The sequence below is a fragment of the Oryzias latipes genome, chromosome 4 (genome assembly GCF_053564925.1).
Source record: "Oryzias latipes strain Hd-rR chromosome 4, Olatipes_Hd-rR_3.1".
Classification (NCBI taxonomy): Eukaryota; Metazoa; Chordata; class Actinopteri; order Beloniformes; family Adrianichthyidae; genus Oryzias; species Oryzias latipes.
In genome coordinates this window covers 27,360,836-27,374,824 of record NC_136240.1, presented here as the reverse complement: position 1 = coordinate 27,374,824, position 13,989 = coordinate 27,360,836, and the positions used below count along the sequence as shown (strand labels likewise).

The window sequence follows — 13,989 nt, the reverse complement described above, 5'->3', positions numbered from 1 at the left end:
AAAAAAAACACAATTTGAGGACTTCCTTTTGTGTGCCCTATTTTTATTTGCTCATTTTACACACAAAAACATGCATGAATTTTGTAGACTCGTATTACAGGGGGGGGTCAAACTCAGTTGCAGAGGGAGCCTAATTTCAAAACAGACTTTAGGTTGCAGCCGAACAAGATAAATATTTATTGAACACACTAAAGCTAAACTTTTAAACCTTTAAAACTTTAACTTAATTTTAACTTTTTAAACATAAATGTAAATAAAAACAGACAGGAATATTAATCCTCACATTAATGGATTACTCAACCACCTCAACCTATTCTCAAAATCTTTACATTACATGAATCATAAGAATGTCCAGAAATTGTGTAATTTATTTGATCTATTTAAACTTTTGTAATAGACCCTTACTTTTAGTGATTATTTTTTAAGTTATATTTGTTTACATATTTGGGTTTTCTTTGTCTACCTTTATCTCAGAATTGATATTGTTGTCATTGACAGACATGCGGTGGTTGTTTGTTGAATATTTGCTTCAATAAAAAAAAAAAAAAGATTTTTTTTTGGGTGCATTCCCTGCGGGCGCCACAAGGGGTGCTCGCGGGCGCACTGGCGCCCGCGGGCACAGGGTTGGTGACCCCTGCTATAGACCATGTACATGTAGTACATGAAGTATGCTAACTGAATACTTCTTCAGACTAAATTACAAAATTTTACATTTGATAGATAATATACAAAAGTAAACTTCCACTTTTAAGTATACGTGTAGTACTTCTTGCTAAGGTTTGTGGGTAATGAAGTTTATGCACAGAGCACGTTTGGTTGATCTGCTCCAAACTTCACAGTTTGAAAGTTGAATGAAAGCAACAAACGTCATTCATGACATTAACCCCTTCATGCCTGAGTTTACCACTATTTAAATAAAAGTGTTTTTTTTCTGTTCAAGGTCAATTAACCGTATATGGCGTGAAAGGGTTCAGGGCGAATCGAGAGCAAATATGAAACAACAAAGTCAGACGGCTGTTTCATCTCAGAGAGAGGAGATCCTGACAGCTGTTCACCAGGGTCAGCTTAAAATACCAACTGACTAATGAAACTTGATCAAATCTATCATTACAGACCTCATTTCTTGTGTTTTTAGGCATAAATTGCTTTTAGTTGGATTTTAATGTAAGAATTAATTATTTCATACATTAATGTTGTTTGGTTTAAAGTACTATTAATTTTTAAATGACCTCATGACCCGGCTTTTGTATAAAACTATTAACATTAGGATGTAGCTAAATCTGGAACTCATGAAACAGCCAAGAGTAGGAAGTATTTTGACAGTGAAGGTTACCGTTTCACAGCAGTGAGTCACTCTTTAGTGAATGAATCAAACCTCACTCGTCTCACTGAAGTTTATTTTTTGGCTTTCATTCAAAGTGAAAGCAAACATGACAAAGTGTCTAAAAGCTATCACTAAAATCCTGCAGTAACACAGATTGTTTAAGGAAAAGCATATCAGGTTACATCAGAAACTGCCTGGATTTCCTCCTCTTTAAGTAATCAGGTTAGACTTTCAGAAGCTTTTTTTTATCTTTCTTTCCTGAAACTACAGAACATTCTCAAGGTTAGAGACATTCTTTTGGTCCATCTTCATCCAAAACGGAGCTTTTAATGCTTGATAAAGGTAAGGCCCTCAGATGATCCCATACTGCTGAGTCTGACACACTGGGAGCCGTTCCAACAGGAACAGAAGCAGCAAACAGGTTAAATAATGAGCCTTTCTCATCTGTGCTGCAGCTTCCCTCAAAACCACAGCGGATGAACCAGCTCCACTTCACGACCATTTTTTGTGCCACGCAAGAAAAAAACACTCTTCCAGAATCAGAACCACTGAGGCTGCAGGTCCAGAAACTCTTCCAGTGATTTGAAAACTGTATTCTATCGTCATGCGGAGATCTGCAAAGCTGCCGACTCACATAAACCTGCAGATCAGAGTGAGAATATTCCCACGGTTCATGAATGACCCAAAGAAAAAACTCAGCGGCGTATCTATGTCGTTTATACAATATAAGGAGTACGAGCTGGCATTGAAGATCTAAGCAGGCCCAGTTTCACAACTTTACCAGTCAGGAACCACCACAGCAGCCACACTCCTCTGACTTAAAGACAAAAAATGATTTTAATGTTAAAAACTAATATTGTTGAAGCCATTTTGATCCCCATCATGGATCTCTGCAAACACAAACCATGTCAAGCAGCAGAGCTAGTATGACTGTGACCCTGAACCAGGTTTGAGGCTCTCTGCAGCGCTGGGATTTTGTTATCATGGAGTTCAGTGGATGCAGAAAAAACAAACACACAACAGTTTCTGTTGAACAAAGGGTGTGGCATTGCTGCTGTCAGAGTAAAGTGTTCATCTTAGACGCTGTGTTCATTGCTAGTCTGCAAACAGCTACGGATATTTTCTAGGCAGCTTCTGCAGGCTGTGATGTTTCCTCAAGAAGCCAAACTAGATTTGTCTGGAGGGGAATCCCAGAGGAAATCCCCTCAAGAGTCCGTCAGTCAGAGTAAAGCATGAAAGAAGATTGTTTTCATTACATAATATAACACAAACATGAATTGATTTTAGTTATGTGAAGAATTAGTATGGAATCTTACAGTCTGCTCCTGTCAAATGTTGCTAAGAAGGACTAGTAATCCTACAGCTAATTATTGTAACAGATTACATTTGTAACTTCTCCCTCCCATCACTCACCAGAGATCTAAATCAATTTGATCTCATGTCAGTGAAAAATCTCAGTCTTCCAATGAAATATTCACATTTATTTTTTGTTTTTTAATAGTTTTGGTCTCACAGAACACATTTCATGAACAAACAGAACAAGAAAAACTTCAACTTAATTCTCTTTATTTGTAAATCCTCCGTTCTTTACTGAGGTCGTTTCAGGTGATTCCTAACAAACATCCAACCCAGTTTGATTCATTACAGACGTTTTATTCCAGTTTGGATTGTTCCAACAAGGCAGAATTGTCTTCATGATATTACAACAACAGAATTCTGGTTTTAGCTTTTCACATTTATAAATACATATCAAGGTCACATTCAAAGTTCAGTGTCCCCTAGAGGGAAAAAACCTACAGTTACCCATTAGGTTAGCATTAAAGTCCCAGTCTGATCATCTTCTCATCTTTTTTAAAAGCATTCCCCGTGGTCTTGTTTTTTAGCCAAAATTAAAAACCTGTGTCCTTTGTAGGATTTTTATACTGTTGGAGTGGAGCAACGCCATCCCCACTTCCCGTTTTCCGTTTACGCTCTGTCCCGCTAGCTTACAGCCCCTCACAACCCCAAATATTGGAGTTATCTAACTCAGACGGAGAAAATAATGGAGCTATTTGTCTACAGGTGGATGCATCAGAATGGAGCAGAGCAGGAAGCTCCTGGCCCGTCCATTGTAGCTACTACTTAACAAAGAAGCTCTTTTTCCAGTGATATTTATTTGTCTGCTTCCAATTCACAACAATTTGAATAAAGAAATACTCAAAAATGCTTTTTTCTTTAGATGTGTCCTCCATTATAAAAAAAAAAATGGCCCAAGAGCATAAAAGCACCAAAAATACTATTTTCAGAATGGGTCTAGAATGGCATTTTTAGCTTTGGTTGCAAAAAAAAAGGATCAAATCAGGATCAGCTCAAAGTGAATGAAAGAAAGAAAGACATGAATTTTTTTTTTTACCTAAAACAAACCAAATGTAAAAGAACATTTGTAACAGCTGCTGTTTTGTATTTTTAACTTTTGTTTTTTCTACTTTTAGTCCTCAATTAACAGTTTTAATTCAGACTTTTTAAGTTTCTTCTGTTGACTCTAATTCTACGTGGGGGAGGGGCCTTTGAGCTCATTAAGTACTGGGACATGGTTGCCATGGGCGACAGAGGTTATGGTGACGTCATTCCCTCTTCAATACTGCTACTATTGCTGGCTCCGCCTCTCTTCATTAGTTTCTGGAAACAAGGTTTGCTGCTGCGACGCTGAAACAGAAACACATACATGACGTTTTCACCTGCAGCACCTATGAACAAACAACTGCAGCAGGAAGTTGTTGGGTTAAAGTGGACAAACATAACGGGGCATCGGTCAACATGGGAGCAGTAGTAGATTATCTTCTTTAAACAGTAAAAGATAAGACTTTAAAAGATCAAACCTTTTTAGATCTCCAGAACTGAAACAAAACTGCCGCTATGAGGAAGAAGAGGCAGATGATTGAGATGAAGATACCGATCCTCCATTTGGGATCATCTGTAAGACAAACAAGCAGAGTTAACAACAAAATCTATCATTCAGTCCCCATTTTGATGCAAAGCAGGAATTATCAAATGCTGCAGTTCCTCTACAGACCACTAGAGGCAGGTGGAAGAAAAAAATCATTTTTTTCTATCATCTCCCATCATAAAAAAATGTTGAAAATGAATTACAAGGCTTACAATCTTGAAACAATAAACATATAAAAATATCCAACTTCCGACAGAAATATATATATATATATATATATATATATATATATATATATATATATATATATATATATATATATATATATATAATATAACATCAATAAAGGACATCACAAATGACATTTATATTAAATAATTAAAAATATTACTAAAATTATTATGAAAAATTATTATCAAAAATGAGATTCTTATTAAATAAAGAAATAAATATTAAATATTAAATAAATACAGCTGCAAAGGTGTAAAAAACACGCCGTCTGCAAAACATGTAAACTAAAAAAAACATTACAATTTTTTTTTTTTTTTCAAAATACAGAAATAACTAATGAAGTTCACACCAAAAACAAAAACAAACAACTGTTCAGGAATAAAAAACAATTTAAAATTGAAAAACAACAACTACAACAAAAGAAAATAAATAAGTGAGTGAATGAAAAAAACACCCTGGGACCGTGGAGTGTCCCTGTAACACAGTGTTGTACAGTCTGATGGCTGCGGGGAGGAATGACCTGCGGTAGCGCTCCTTCTTACACTGAGGGTGCAACAGTCTGGTGCTGAAGGAGCTGGTCAGCTGAAGGAGCTGGTCAGAGCTGGTCTGGCAACAATAAGCTCCAACAAGTACAACGAGGCTATGCTGCACAGCAGACAATGTTTACAAAAATGACTAAATCCAGTGATGCGGTGACAGAAGCCAGCAGCATTGTTGCTTTGGAAAAGACCACAGGAGAGGAGTTTGTAAAAGAATCTATGCTGAAAGTAGCTGGCACTGTTTGCACAGAGCAAAAGAAAAAGTTTGAGGAAATAAGTGACACTATACGAGTAGAAGATCTGAGCAGCAAGTGAGAAAAAGATCTGGAGGGCCTGGGGAGGGAAGTTGAATTTTAAATAACAAAATTAAGCCTCGGATGCACTTAAAAATACTTTGGTCACTTTTTCCGACACATCAAAAGGAGGAGAAAAAACCTGCTGCTGTGAGGTCGTGCAGATGGAAACCACCTACATGATAGCTGCACATTTCCACCCATGAATGGTTTCTGACAGAAAAACCTGCTGCAGTTCTCACAGACAAACCAACTCCTTCAGCCACCAACATCTACATGGATCAACAATCATGTATTACCCACTTCAAACCAAACAATACAGTCCACATCAAGTTTAACCCCCCCCCCCCACACACACACACACACACACACTCTGTGAATGACTCAGCAAAGTCTGCATGGAGATGTGCCTTTGCCGTCACCTTTCCTGAACTACATCCATGTGTCCATGGCTGCAAAGAGAATGGGAAATTGGCGTTTTTCCCAAGGCGTCTTGATAAACGTCAGGACAAAAACATGAAGGCTTTCGGTGTGAGTGTGGACGGCTGCATGACACCACTTCAGCAGAAAGCAGATCACAGACTGTGGTGACGTGCTGCGAGGAAACAGCTTACAGGAATGTGTGGTAATGTAGCGGATAACTGTACAGCTGCTCCCTGTTATGTCGAAACATTGAACCACATCAGCGGCTGCAGCTCTTCATCTCTGCTACACCACAACTGTAACTATGAGTAATATAAACTCTCACTGTGATCTGACACTGAGGGAGAGTTCAGTCAGTGTTTATCCACATGGACACCAACATAACACACTTTGGCTTAACGTAGCATCAACAGACAGTATCTAAACCTGTTTATACTCACTTAGTGAGGAACGTGGGCCTGTTTAGATGAACACAAAGCTGATATACAGCAGGAATGGAAGACAGACACAAAGGAATCTCTGTCTTTGTTTTTATCAAAGTCCAGATTGAAAAGTTCTGCTCACACAGCTATTGTTGTGGGAAATGTTGAAATCGTGTAAATGACCAGAATGAGTAAATCATTGGTAGCAGTCAAAGGCTATCCAAAGAAAATCTTCCACATTTAGCACCAAACAATGATTTTGTTTAACTTCTTTGGCTCCCTGTTGCTACGGTAACGTTGTGTCATTTCCTAGAACTGATGCTGAGCTGTATGGCTGCTTCATCCAGTCAAAGGATCCTGTGAAGACTGAATAGAAAATGACCGTTTCTCCTCCAGCGTTTTCAGATGTGTGTCTCACACAGAGCTGCAGCCAAACATCTCAACACGTCACCAAAGAATCCATTCATAAATCAGGGATATAAGCCGGTTTTCACTTCCACCTTGCATCTGTCGTACGTGACGGTGAGTGGAAGTCACTTTAGGCCCTCCACTAATGCAGGAAGGGCAAATGGGCATAAGAGGGGGAAAGGGGGGGTAAGCAAGAAGAGGAGCAGTAGATATGATGCAATAAGGCAGCAGTGGCCGCAATGTGAGAATAATAGGAATAGACCTTTTTCACACTTCCGCATTTTTTGACCGGAAATACGTCAATGACGTGTAAAACAACTTCCTGTTAGCATAGCGGCACATATGAAGAATGGCAGAGTCGAAGAGTTGCAGTTTCTGTTGTGTTCCAGGCTGTTCATCTTCCAACCAAAAACAGCCTGGCCTCTCATATCATTATTTTCCTGTGGATCCAAACCTGAAACCCAAATGGATATAGGCGATCTGAAGAGAGGAAGGGCATAGTTTTAATGTAAACACAGGTAGCACCCTCTGCTGCCGGCACTTACTAACTTCGCTCCGGATGTGTGGTGCGGCTGCGTCGTTCGTCGCCTGAAGAGTGGTGTCGTCCCGAGTATTTTCCCTTGGAAAAACTTTACTGCTCCTTTGAGAAGGGAGTCAGTATATGACAGAACCTCAAACGTCAGTCTATGCAGCTATGCTGTGAAGATAGCGACACGGTGGCTAAGCTAAGGCAGTAAAGATGGATCAGGACTACGTGACACACCCACCTGCAGGTAAGGTTGTTCATAATGTGTTTGGTTAACGTTAGTCAACTATGTGTACCGTTATTGGATAAATGCATTTCTACCTGAAAAAATTAATGTATATAATAAAAGCTGGTCACGCTCTCACCTATTTTAATTACATGTATTTAATTAATTTTGGGTATTTTGTCATTAACCAAAATAAATGAAATGTATTTGTAATTAAATACTTAACATACTTTTCAAAACATGATTACTGTGTTGTGTTGAAAGGTAGAATAAATATATCAAGACTGATTTTTAATTTCTTTATCTTCACAGGTGCTCTGGATGAGGCTTTGGATTACATCCATGACTTAGAAGCCAAGTTCCTTTGCTGCAGCCAGGAGACGATGTCATGGCGGACAAAAGTTCCTCATTGAAGACCTCCTTACTGACAATGGATCTGAGATCATGATTCCACCTTTTAAGCTTTCAGCTCCATCAGCAAGGAGGAAATAGAACAAACCCAAGCCATTACCCGCCTCAGAATTATAGTGGAAAGAGTGATCAGTAGGATAAAGTCCTTTCACATCAGGGACTCTCTGTGCCGCTCACACTGATGGGCGGTGTGAATCAGATCTGGCTTAAATGCCGTGTTTTGGCAAATTGTCAAGGACTTTTTTGTGTTGAAGAGTGAATTAATGTTTGGTATGTAAATAATGTATAATGTGCAAATAGTATGGAAAAATTTAGTGTTTCCACATATTCTTAAAATCTAGTTAAATATAATTGTTATATTCGTAATATTTTCCTGTTGAAATGTGACTTTGACTTCACAAAAATAATTAGATGAACAAATAAAACAATTTTGGTCAAAATTGTGCCTCATTTAATATTTTTAGGTATGCGTAACAACAACTGATTAATAACACAAATAACATCAAAGATTTAGAATAAAAAAGAACATTACAGATCATCAACAGTAAGACAGAAGGCTGAACTGATTTTTAAAGACAAGATAAGTGTAATTTAAGGTATGCATTCATGCATTTGCTATAATATCTATCCAAGTTCTCTTTCATTCCATCTCAGAAACCCCATCCAACACAGCCATGAGAGGTTGGGGCTGCACCTGGCATAATCTGCTTCCAGATGCCATCAGATATGGATCTGGCAGTGGTCCTACACAAGAGAAACACAACACACAAAAGTTAGACATAAGTGCATAACTACATTTAAATTTAATGTAATTTTTTTACATTTAAACTTAACTTGCTCTCACAAAGCAACAAAAAGTTAAATTATTCACCTGTATATGCCTTGTACAGTGTGGACCTCAGACCGTCTTAGCCAACTGTTTTGGGCTTTTGCACCACCAGCTCACTAACCGGTTCAGGATGGATTCCCTTATAAATAAAAGGCAAAAAGAAATTACAGTCTGTAATAACTACTGGGGGTGTTTTTATAATAATCTACAGTTGTTATGGATACACATCCGTTCTTAAATCATAATGATAATTTGATCACAAACCCACCTGTGTTCTTGGTCTGTGCCATCTTTGCAAGCCACTCGTGCAGGCCAGGGGGGGGGGGTGGATCAGCCTGCTGACCCAGCTGTGAATAATGTGCGGTCTGGAAATTAAATAGGTTAAAATTAAGACATACTTATGTTGCTACATCAATGTAACATGAAACTATAACTGTCAGTAGGGTGACCAGATTTGAGTTTGTAAAAAAGAGGAGTGAAGTGAGTTTGTGAGATATTTCATCGAGAGTAATTGGTGTTCAGAGCTGCATACATGAAGCAAATATGATTACATTTCATCTATGTTCAATGTTATTTTATCATATAAGTATCGAAAAATAGGACATGTCCAGGAAAAGAGGACGTGTGGTCACCCTACTTTCAGAAAAATAATACTAATAGTAAGTGAAGAAAGTGCCGCAACTGTCTGCAGCAAGAAGAATGAAGACGCAAACGGGCACCTTAACATTTCTTATTTACAGCTTCACCAAATTTTTGGGTGTTATGTTAATCTCATGCCTTTTCACTTAAACACACACACAACATATTAACTGCGATGTGTTATACCTTATATTACAAATAACACCAGGATTTACAGTTGACGTAAACAAACACACAGAGTTACCGGTGATGCGGCTATGGCTAAGCTAGCTGAAGCTTACCTTGGTAATGGTGGATAAACTCTTCATGGACGAATTTATATCCCTTGTCCAATTTGTTTCCTTTAGTGGACGAATGCATCTTCACACCCTTCATCGCATCGGCGCTGATGAACTTCGGAACACAACTCAGGCTCTTCGAAAACACTCTAGGCTCTGCCATTCTCCGCCAGCGAAGCACAAACCGGAACTAGGTTTACACGTTGCTGACGTGTTTCCGGTTTTTGCGAAAAAGGTCTATTGGATCACTTCCCATGGTGCACCTGACGATCTCCAGCAGCGGTGACTGTGGTCTGTAAACCACCAGTTTATAGACGCATCAACGACCAACAAGAAACAGACCAGGACCTCAACGAATAAATATTGTGGTTTTTGACCAAATTATTGACTTTTTTTTTTCTAATTAGTGAAATTTATTTTGAAACTTACAGTTTCTAATCAGCCACATCCATCTGAATGATGCATGTCTGGTTTAGAATATTCATTTGAAAGGAAGTTTTTTTAATCAATTTCTCCATCACTTTTCTTCATATACTCAGATTTTTTTTTTAATTTTTTTTACTGATTACTGACATTCCTCCTTCCAACCATCACCTCATGGTGACCGATGATCCAAAATGATCATTTCTGAGATGACCTGATGTCTTTTTAAGTGTGGAGAAATTGAAATGCAGCAAAAAGCTGCTTTCACCAAAGAAAAAACAAAAAGAGGAAGTAAAACCTTTTTCCTGATAATATTTGCAAAGCTGCTGGTATTTTTCACAAACCAAATTAACAACCAGTTACATTTTTCTCAACAGAAAAATAAAAAGACATGTTTGAACTTTGACTTTAATGCCTCTGAAGCCACTTCTGGGGCAAATAATTAAGGAAATTTTCTGTCTACAAATGAGGATGTAAAAACACTTTATGTTTGTTTTTGTTTTTTAGTGAGGCTCTGATATTTCACTATTACAGTCTCCAAAATCCACAAAAGAGGAGGACACTTACCTACAGGAGGGATTTGTGGACAACCTGAAAGACAGAACAGAAGCAGATGAAAACAAACGCAGAACCACAGTGCAGCAGAACCAAGACTGATCCAGAAAAAGCTGCTTCCTGTTTGCAGATCAGCAGAACTTTCTTCTGTGTTCATAAACAGTCAGAATACACACAGCGTAGAGTAAAATGTTACCGTCTAGGAGGATGGATGAGTCAGTGATAAAAATGGAAAAAAGGAGAACAGTTTTCAAGACAGAAAGTGAAGTTTCTTTTTAAAGAATGATATTTCTAATGCTTTTAATAATATGAAAGGCATTGATTTAACTGAACAAATATCAGCTCTGAGGTTAGAATGTTGTTTTTATTTGATCCAGGCAGCAGCAAAAGCAGAAACTAACACAAAACACCTAAAGCTACACAATCCTTTCTATTCCCTTCAGCTGTTTACAGAACTGATTCTCTGGAATCTGGTTAAGCTTACTTAAAGCTTCAGTACCTGCAGCTAACGCCCTAATCACTCTCTTGTTTGCTTAAACATGAGAACATTCGACACTCCTTATAAGTGTTCCCAGTGTCACTTCCTCTCCAGTCCAAACATCTCAAACATTTAGCTGGCAGAGGGGATGTTTCATGGAGACCTTATGACATTTCAACATGTTGTTATTTTTGGAAATCCATTTGAGTCCCTACCCTAAAAAACCTGAAGAATGTTTTTTTGATTTCTCCAACCAAACATGTCACGACCTGGAAATGTGCGGGAAACTTGCCTCAGGCCAGGTTCAAAGCAGGAACTACAACACAACTACAACACACTTTCCATCACTTTTGACAAAGAAACATTTTTGTGACTAACATGAGTTTCTAACCCTGTAGACAGGAAAACGTCTCTGCTCTTTCTGAAACTGCTGACAAACAGATGGACTGATCTTCAGGGAAGAATTACAGGTTCTTACCGTCCTCACTGATGGGGACGTTGACTCCCACCCCCTCCATCACCATCCTCACCCCTGCAGACAGGTTGCGGCACACAGCATGGACTAGCTGGTCCACGCAGACCGTGCACTGGGTGGTGGCATAGGAAACAGAGGAGTAGGCAGGAAGAGGAGCACTGAGATCATCTCTGAACCAGAAGTCTCCTGTGTCCACGTCTCCATTATACAGCCTGGTGGCGTTTCTAGCTGCAGAGTCAGCAGAGGTGAAACAGGAAATATCCATCTGTGGACAGAGCAGCCGTGAGCACAAAAGGATCCTCAGGTGTGGCTGAACACTCACACTTCTACTGTATGAATGAAGCTTTATACTAGGGAGAACAATATGACAACGTTCATGAAAATTCAACAGAATCAGACTGTCAAGACTCCACAGAAACGCACTATTTAAAGAGTTAATTGTTGTTAATGTTTTACTTTATTTGCTGTTTACTGTTTCTTCTATGTTCCCCCGTTTTCTTTTTTCTCATCTGATTCTTGAGTCACTTTAGTGACTGTTTATCAGCTCAGAGGCCTGAAATCCTTGAATCAATGTGAAGATCAGAACCGGATTTCAAAAACTGTAAAACTATCAAATGAATGAACTCAGTAGGGATGGGATTATAAAAGTTTGCTTCTTCCCCCTCATTTTCAAGCAATAAATCAAGCTCTACTTATACTTTAGTTAATGATCACTGTATTTAATTAAGCAAACGTGATTTAAGTGACTTTTTGTTTTGTTTTGTTTTCTGTCTTTTTAATCTATGCATTTCATCTTACTGTAGTGAGTTTGATAAATATGTGTAAATTCTTTTTTGCTTTGACTACAATGCTTGAAATAAATCAATAAATCAAATCAAATCAAGATCACTGTCATGATTTCTAGGTGCACACAGCTGTCAAACACAAAGTGTGTAATTATCACCTCATACCACCCACATTCTGACAAAGTGACAGTTTTTTGGCTGTACTTGTAATTACTGTCTGGTTTGTTCTCCTAATCTACCCTTTAAAGTTTCTTTCAAGCAGTTTAGCCTCTGGTCTTTCTGCTATCATAAAACAACTAAATCTCTCGGGCAGAGAAAGGGTGACTCATCAAATTTCTCAACTTCCTGTCCAGAGAATGAGTCTAGATTAACTGCTGTAAATGCTGCAGAGCTGAATGTTAGAAGGACCTTCTTCTTGGATTTGACAGTAGCCAGTAGTTTTACTTGAAACATGAAGCCTTTAACTCCAACAAGAAAGTTAACTTAGGTCCTGTTCATTTAATATTGCGTGTGAAAAGAAAAAAGGAGAAACATTTCCTCAATATATCCCACTATAGAGGCCAAACAACCAAATATACCAGCGTCCATCATGCAGAGCAGAAAGCAGTACTTCAATTTAACTGATAAATGATAGTACTCTTTGGAGTTTATTATGGATTTTGTGGAGTTTTATTCCTTTCAATATGGTTTTGCAGTTCTACCATGATGTTAATATTCCATTCAAATTTGTGCACCTGTAAAAATAAAAACATTTTTTTAAATATATTTGCACTATCAAGTTCTCGTAAGCAAGAAAATGTTTCCTGTAAATTCATTTGAATCTGGAATAGTGTTTTTTTTGCTTATAAAAGATACACATTTATGTTCATTTGTTTTGGTAATGATGAAACATTTTCTCATAACTACTGATATAACTCTACAAAAGTGGAGCTTTTATTATTTAAAATTGATTTGATTTGATTTTTGATTTGATTTTTGATTTATTTCAAGCATTGTAGTCAAAGCAATAACGAATTTACACATATTTATCAAACTCATTACAGAAATGATTAAATGTGTAGATTAATTAAAAAGACAGAAAATAAAACAAAACTAAAAAGTCACTTAAATCATATTTGCTTAATTAAATACAGTGATCATTAACTAAAGTATAAGTAGAGCTTGATTTATTGCTTGAAAAGGAGTGGGAAGAAGCAAAGTTAGATAATCCCACCCCTACAATCAAATCATTTTTTTTACTTTAAAAACTAATAGAAAGAACTTTTGCCTCAAAAACATTAAAATGACTTTAAAGGAAAATTGATTTATTGATCTGATAATAGATATTGACTTTTTAAGTAAAGATCAATTTGACATTGATTGTTTTTTAAACCCAGCTTTAACACTGTTAACACAGGGGATCCATTATTTTTTTTTCATAAATTAAAACAGGTTTAATTTCAAGTGCCTTAGAGGTTTTAAAACAAAAACAAAAAAAGAGGAACTTTTACAAAAAGTCGAACCACAATGTTATCAGTCTTGACGGGGTTTTGTTCACACTATCTGCTGAAGTGAATTCACTTCTGAAACAGGTTTTTCTTAAATTCTCTCAAACAAAAAAAATGATTTTATTGAACTGCAGCATTTTTCATTTTGCATAGATTGATTCAAACTAAATTGTCAGCCATGTTCACCACCTGAACTAGTCTGGACTTGTTCTGTTCACCACAGCAAACTGTTTCCAGTGTTTGTGTGTTCTACTGATTTTGACGTTGATAACTTCTGTTGTATCTTCTAAACAAAAGGACATTTCTTTAAT

General features: G+C 37.5%; 1 protein-coding gene and 2 long non-coding RNA genes across 5 annotated transcripts in view; 1 reads left to right on the top strand and 2 right to left on the bottom strand.

The window, feature by feature from the left end:
• Positions 1–13,989, bottom strand: part of LOC105353982 (uncharacterized) — a 64,488-nt gene that overhangs the window by 3,020 nt on the left and 47,479 nt on the right. The window contains exons 2-5 of one of the 3 annotated variants that reach the window (XM_023954439.2): positions 11,410–11,671; positions 10,466–10,489; positions 4,183–4,277; positions 2,791–4,009 (exon numbers count right to left, since the gene is read on the bottom strand). The exons of 1 other annotated variant lie outside the window; for it this stretch is intronic. In XM_023954439.2, coding sequence (XP_023810207.1) covers positions 3,917–4,009; positions 4,183–4,277; positions 10,466–10,489; positions 11,410–11,671 — 474 coding nt within the window. In that variant the 3' untranslated portion in view covers positions 2,791–3,916. Of the gene's footprint in view, positions 1–2,790; positions 4,010–4,182; positions 4,278–10,465; positions 10,490–11,409; positions 11,672–13,989 lie in introns of those variants that run through there. One more of the 3 variants, XM_078946207.1, reaches the window with a different exon arrangement.
• LOC144991939 (uncharacterized) lies at positions 6,828–8,169 on the top strand. The gene is made up of 2 exons (XR_013655617.1): positions 6,828–7,339; positions 7,631–8,169. It is a non-coding gene; the product is annotated as an uncharacterized LOC144991939 (long non-coding RNA).
• Positions 8,158–8,820, bottom strand: LOC144991938 (uncharacterized). Its single transcript, XR_013655616.1, has 2 exons — positions 8,601–8,820; positions 8,158–8,473 (listed from the first exon to the last, which is right to left on the bottom strand). It is a non-coding gene; the product is annotated as an uncharacterized LOC144991938 (long non-coding RNA).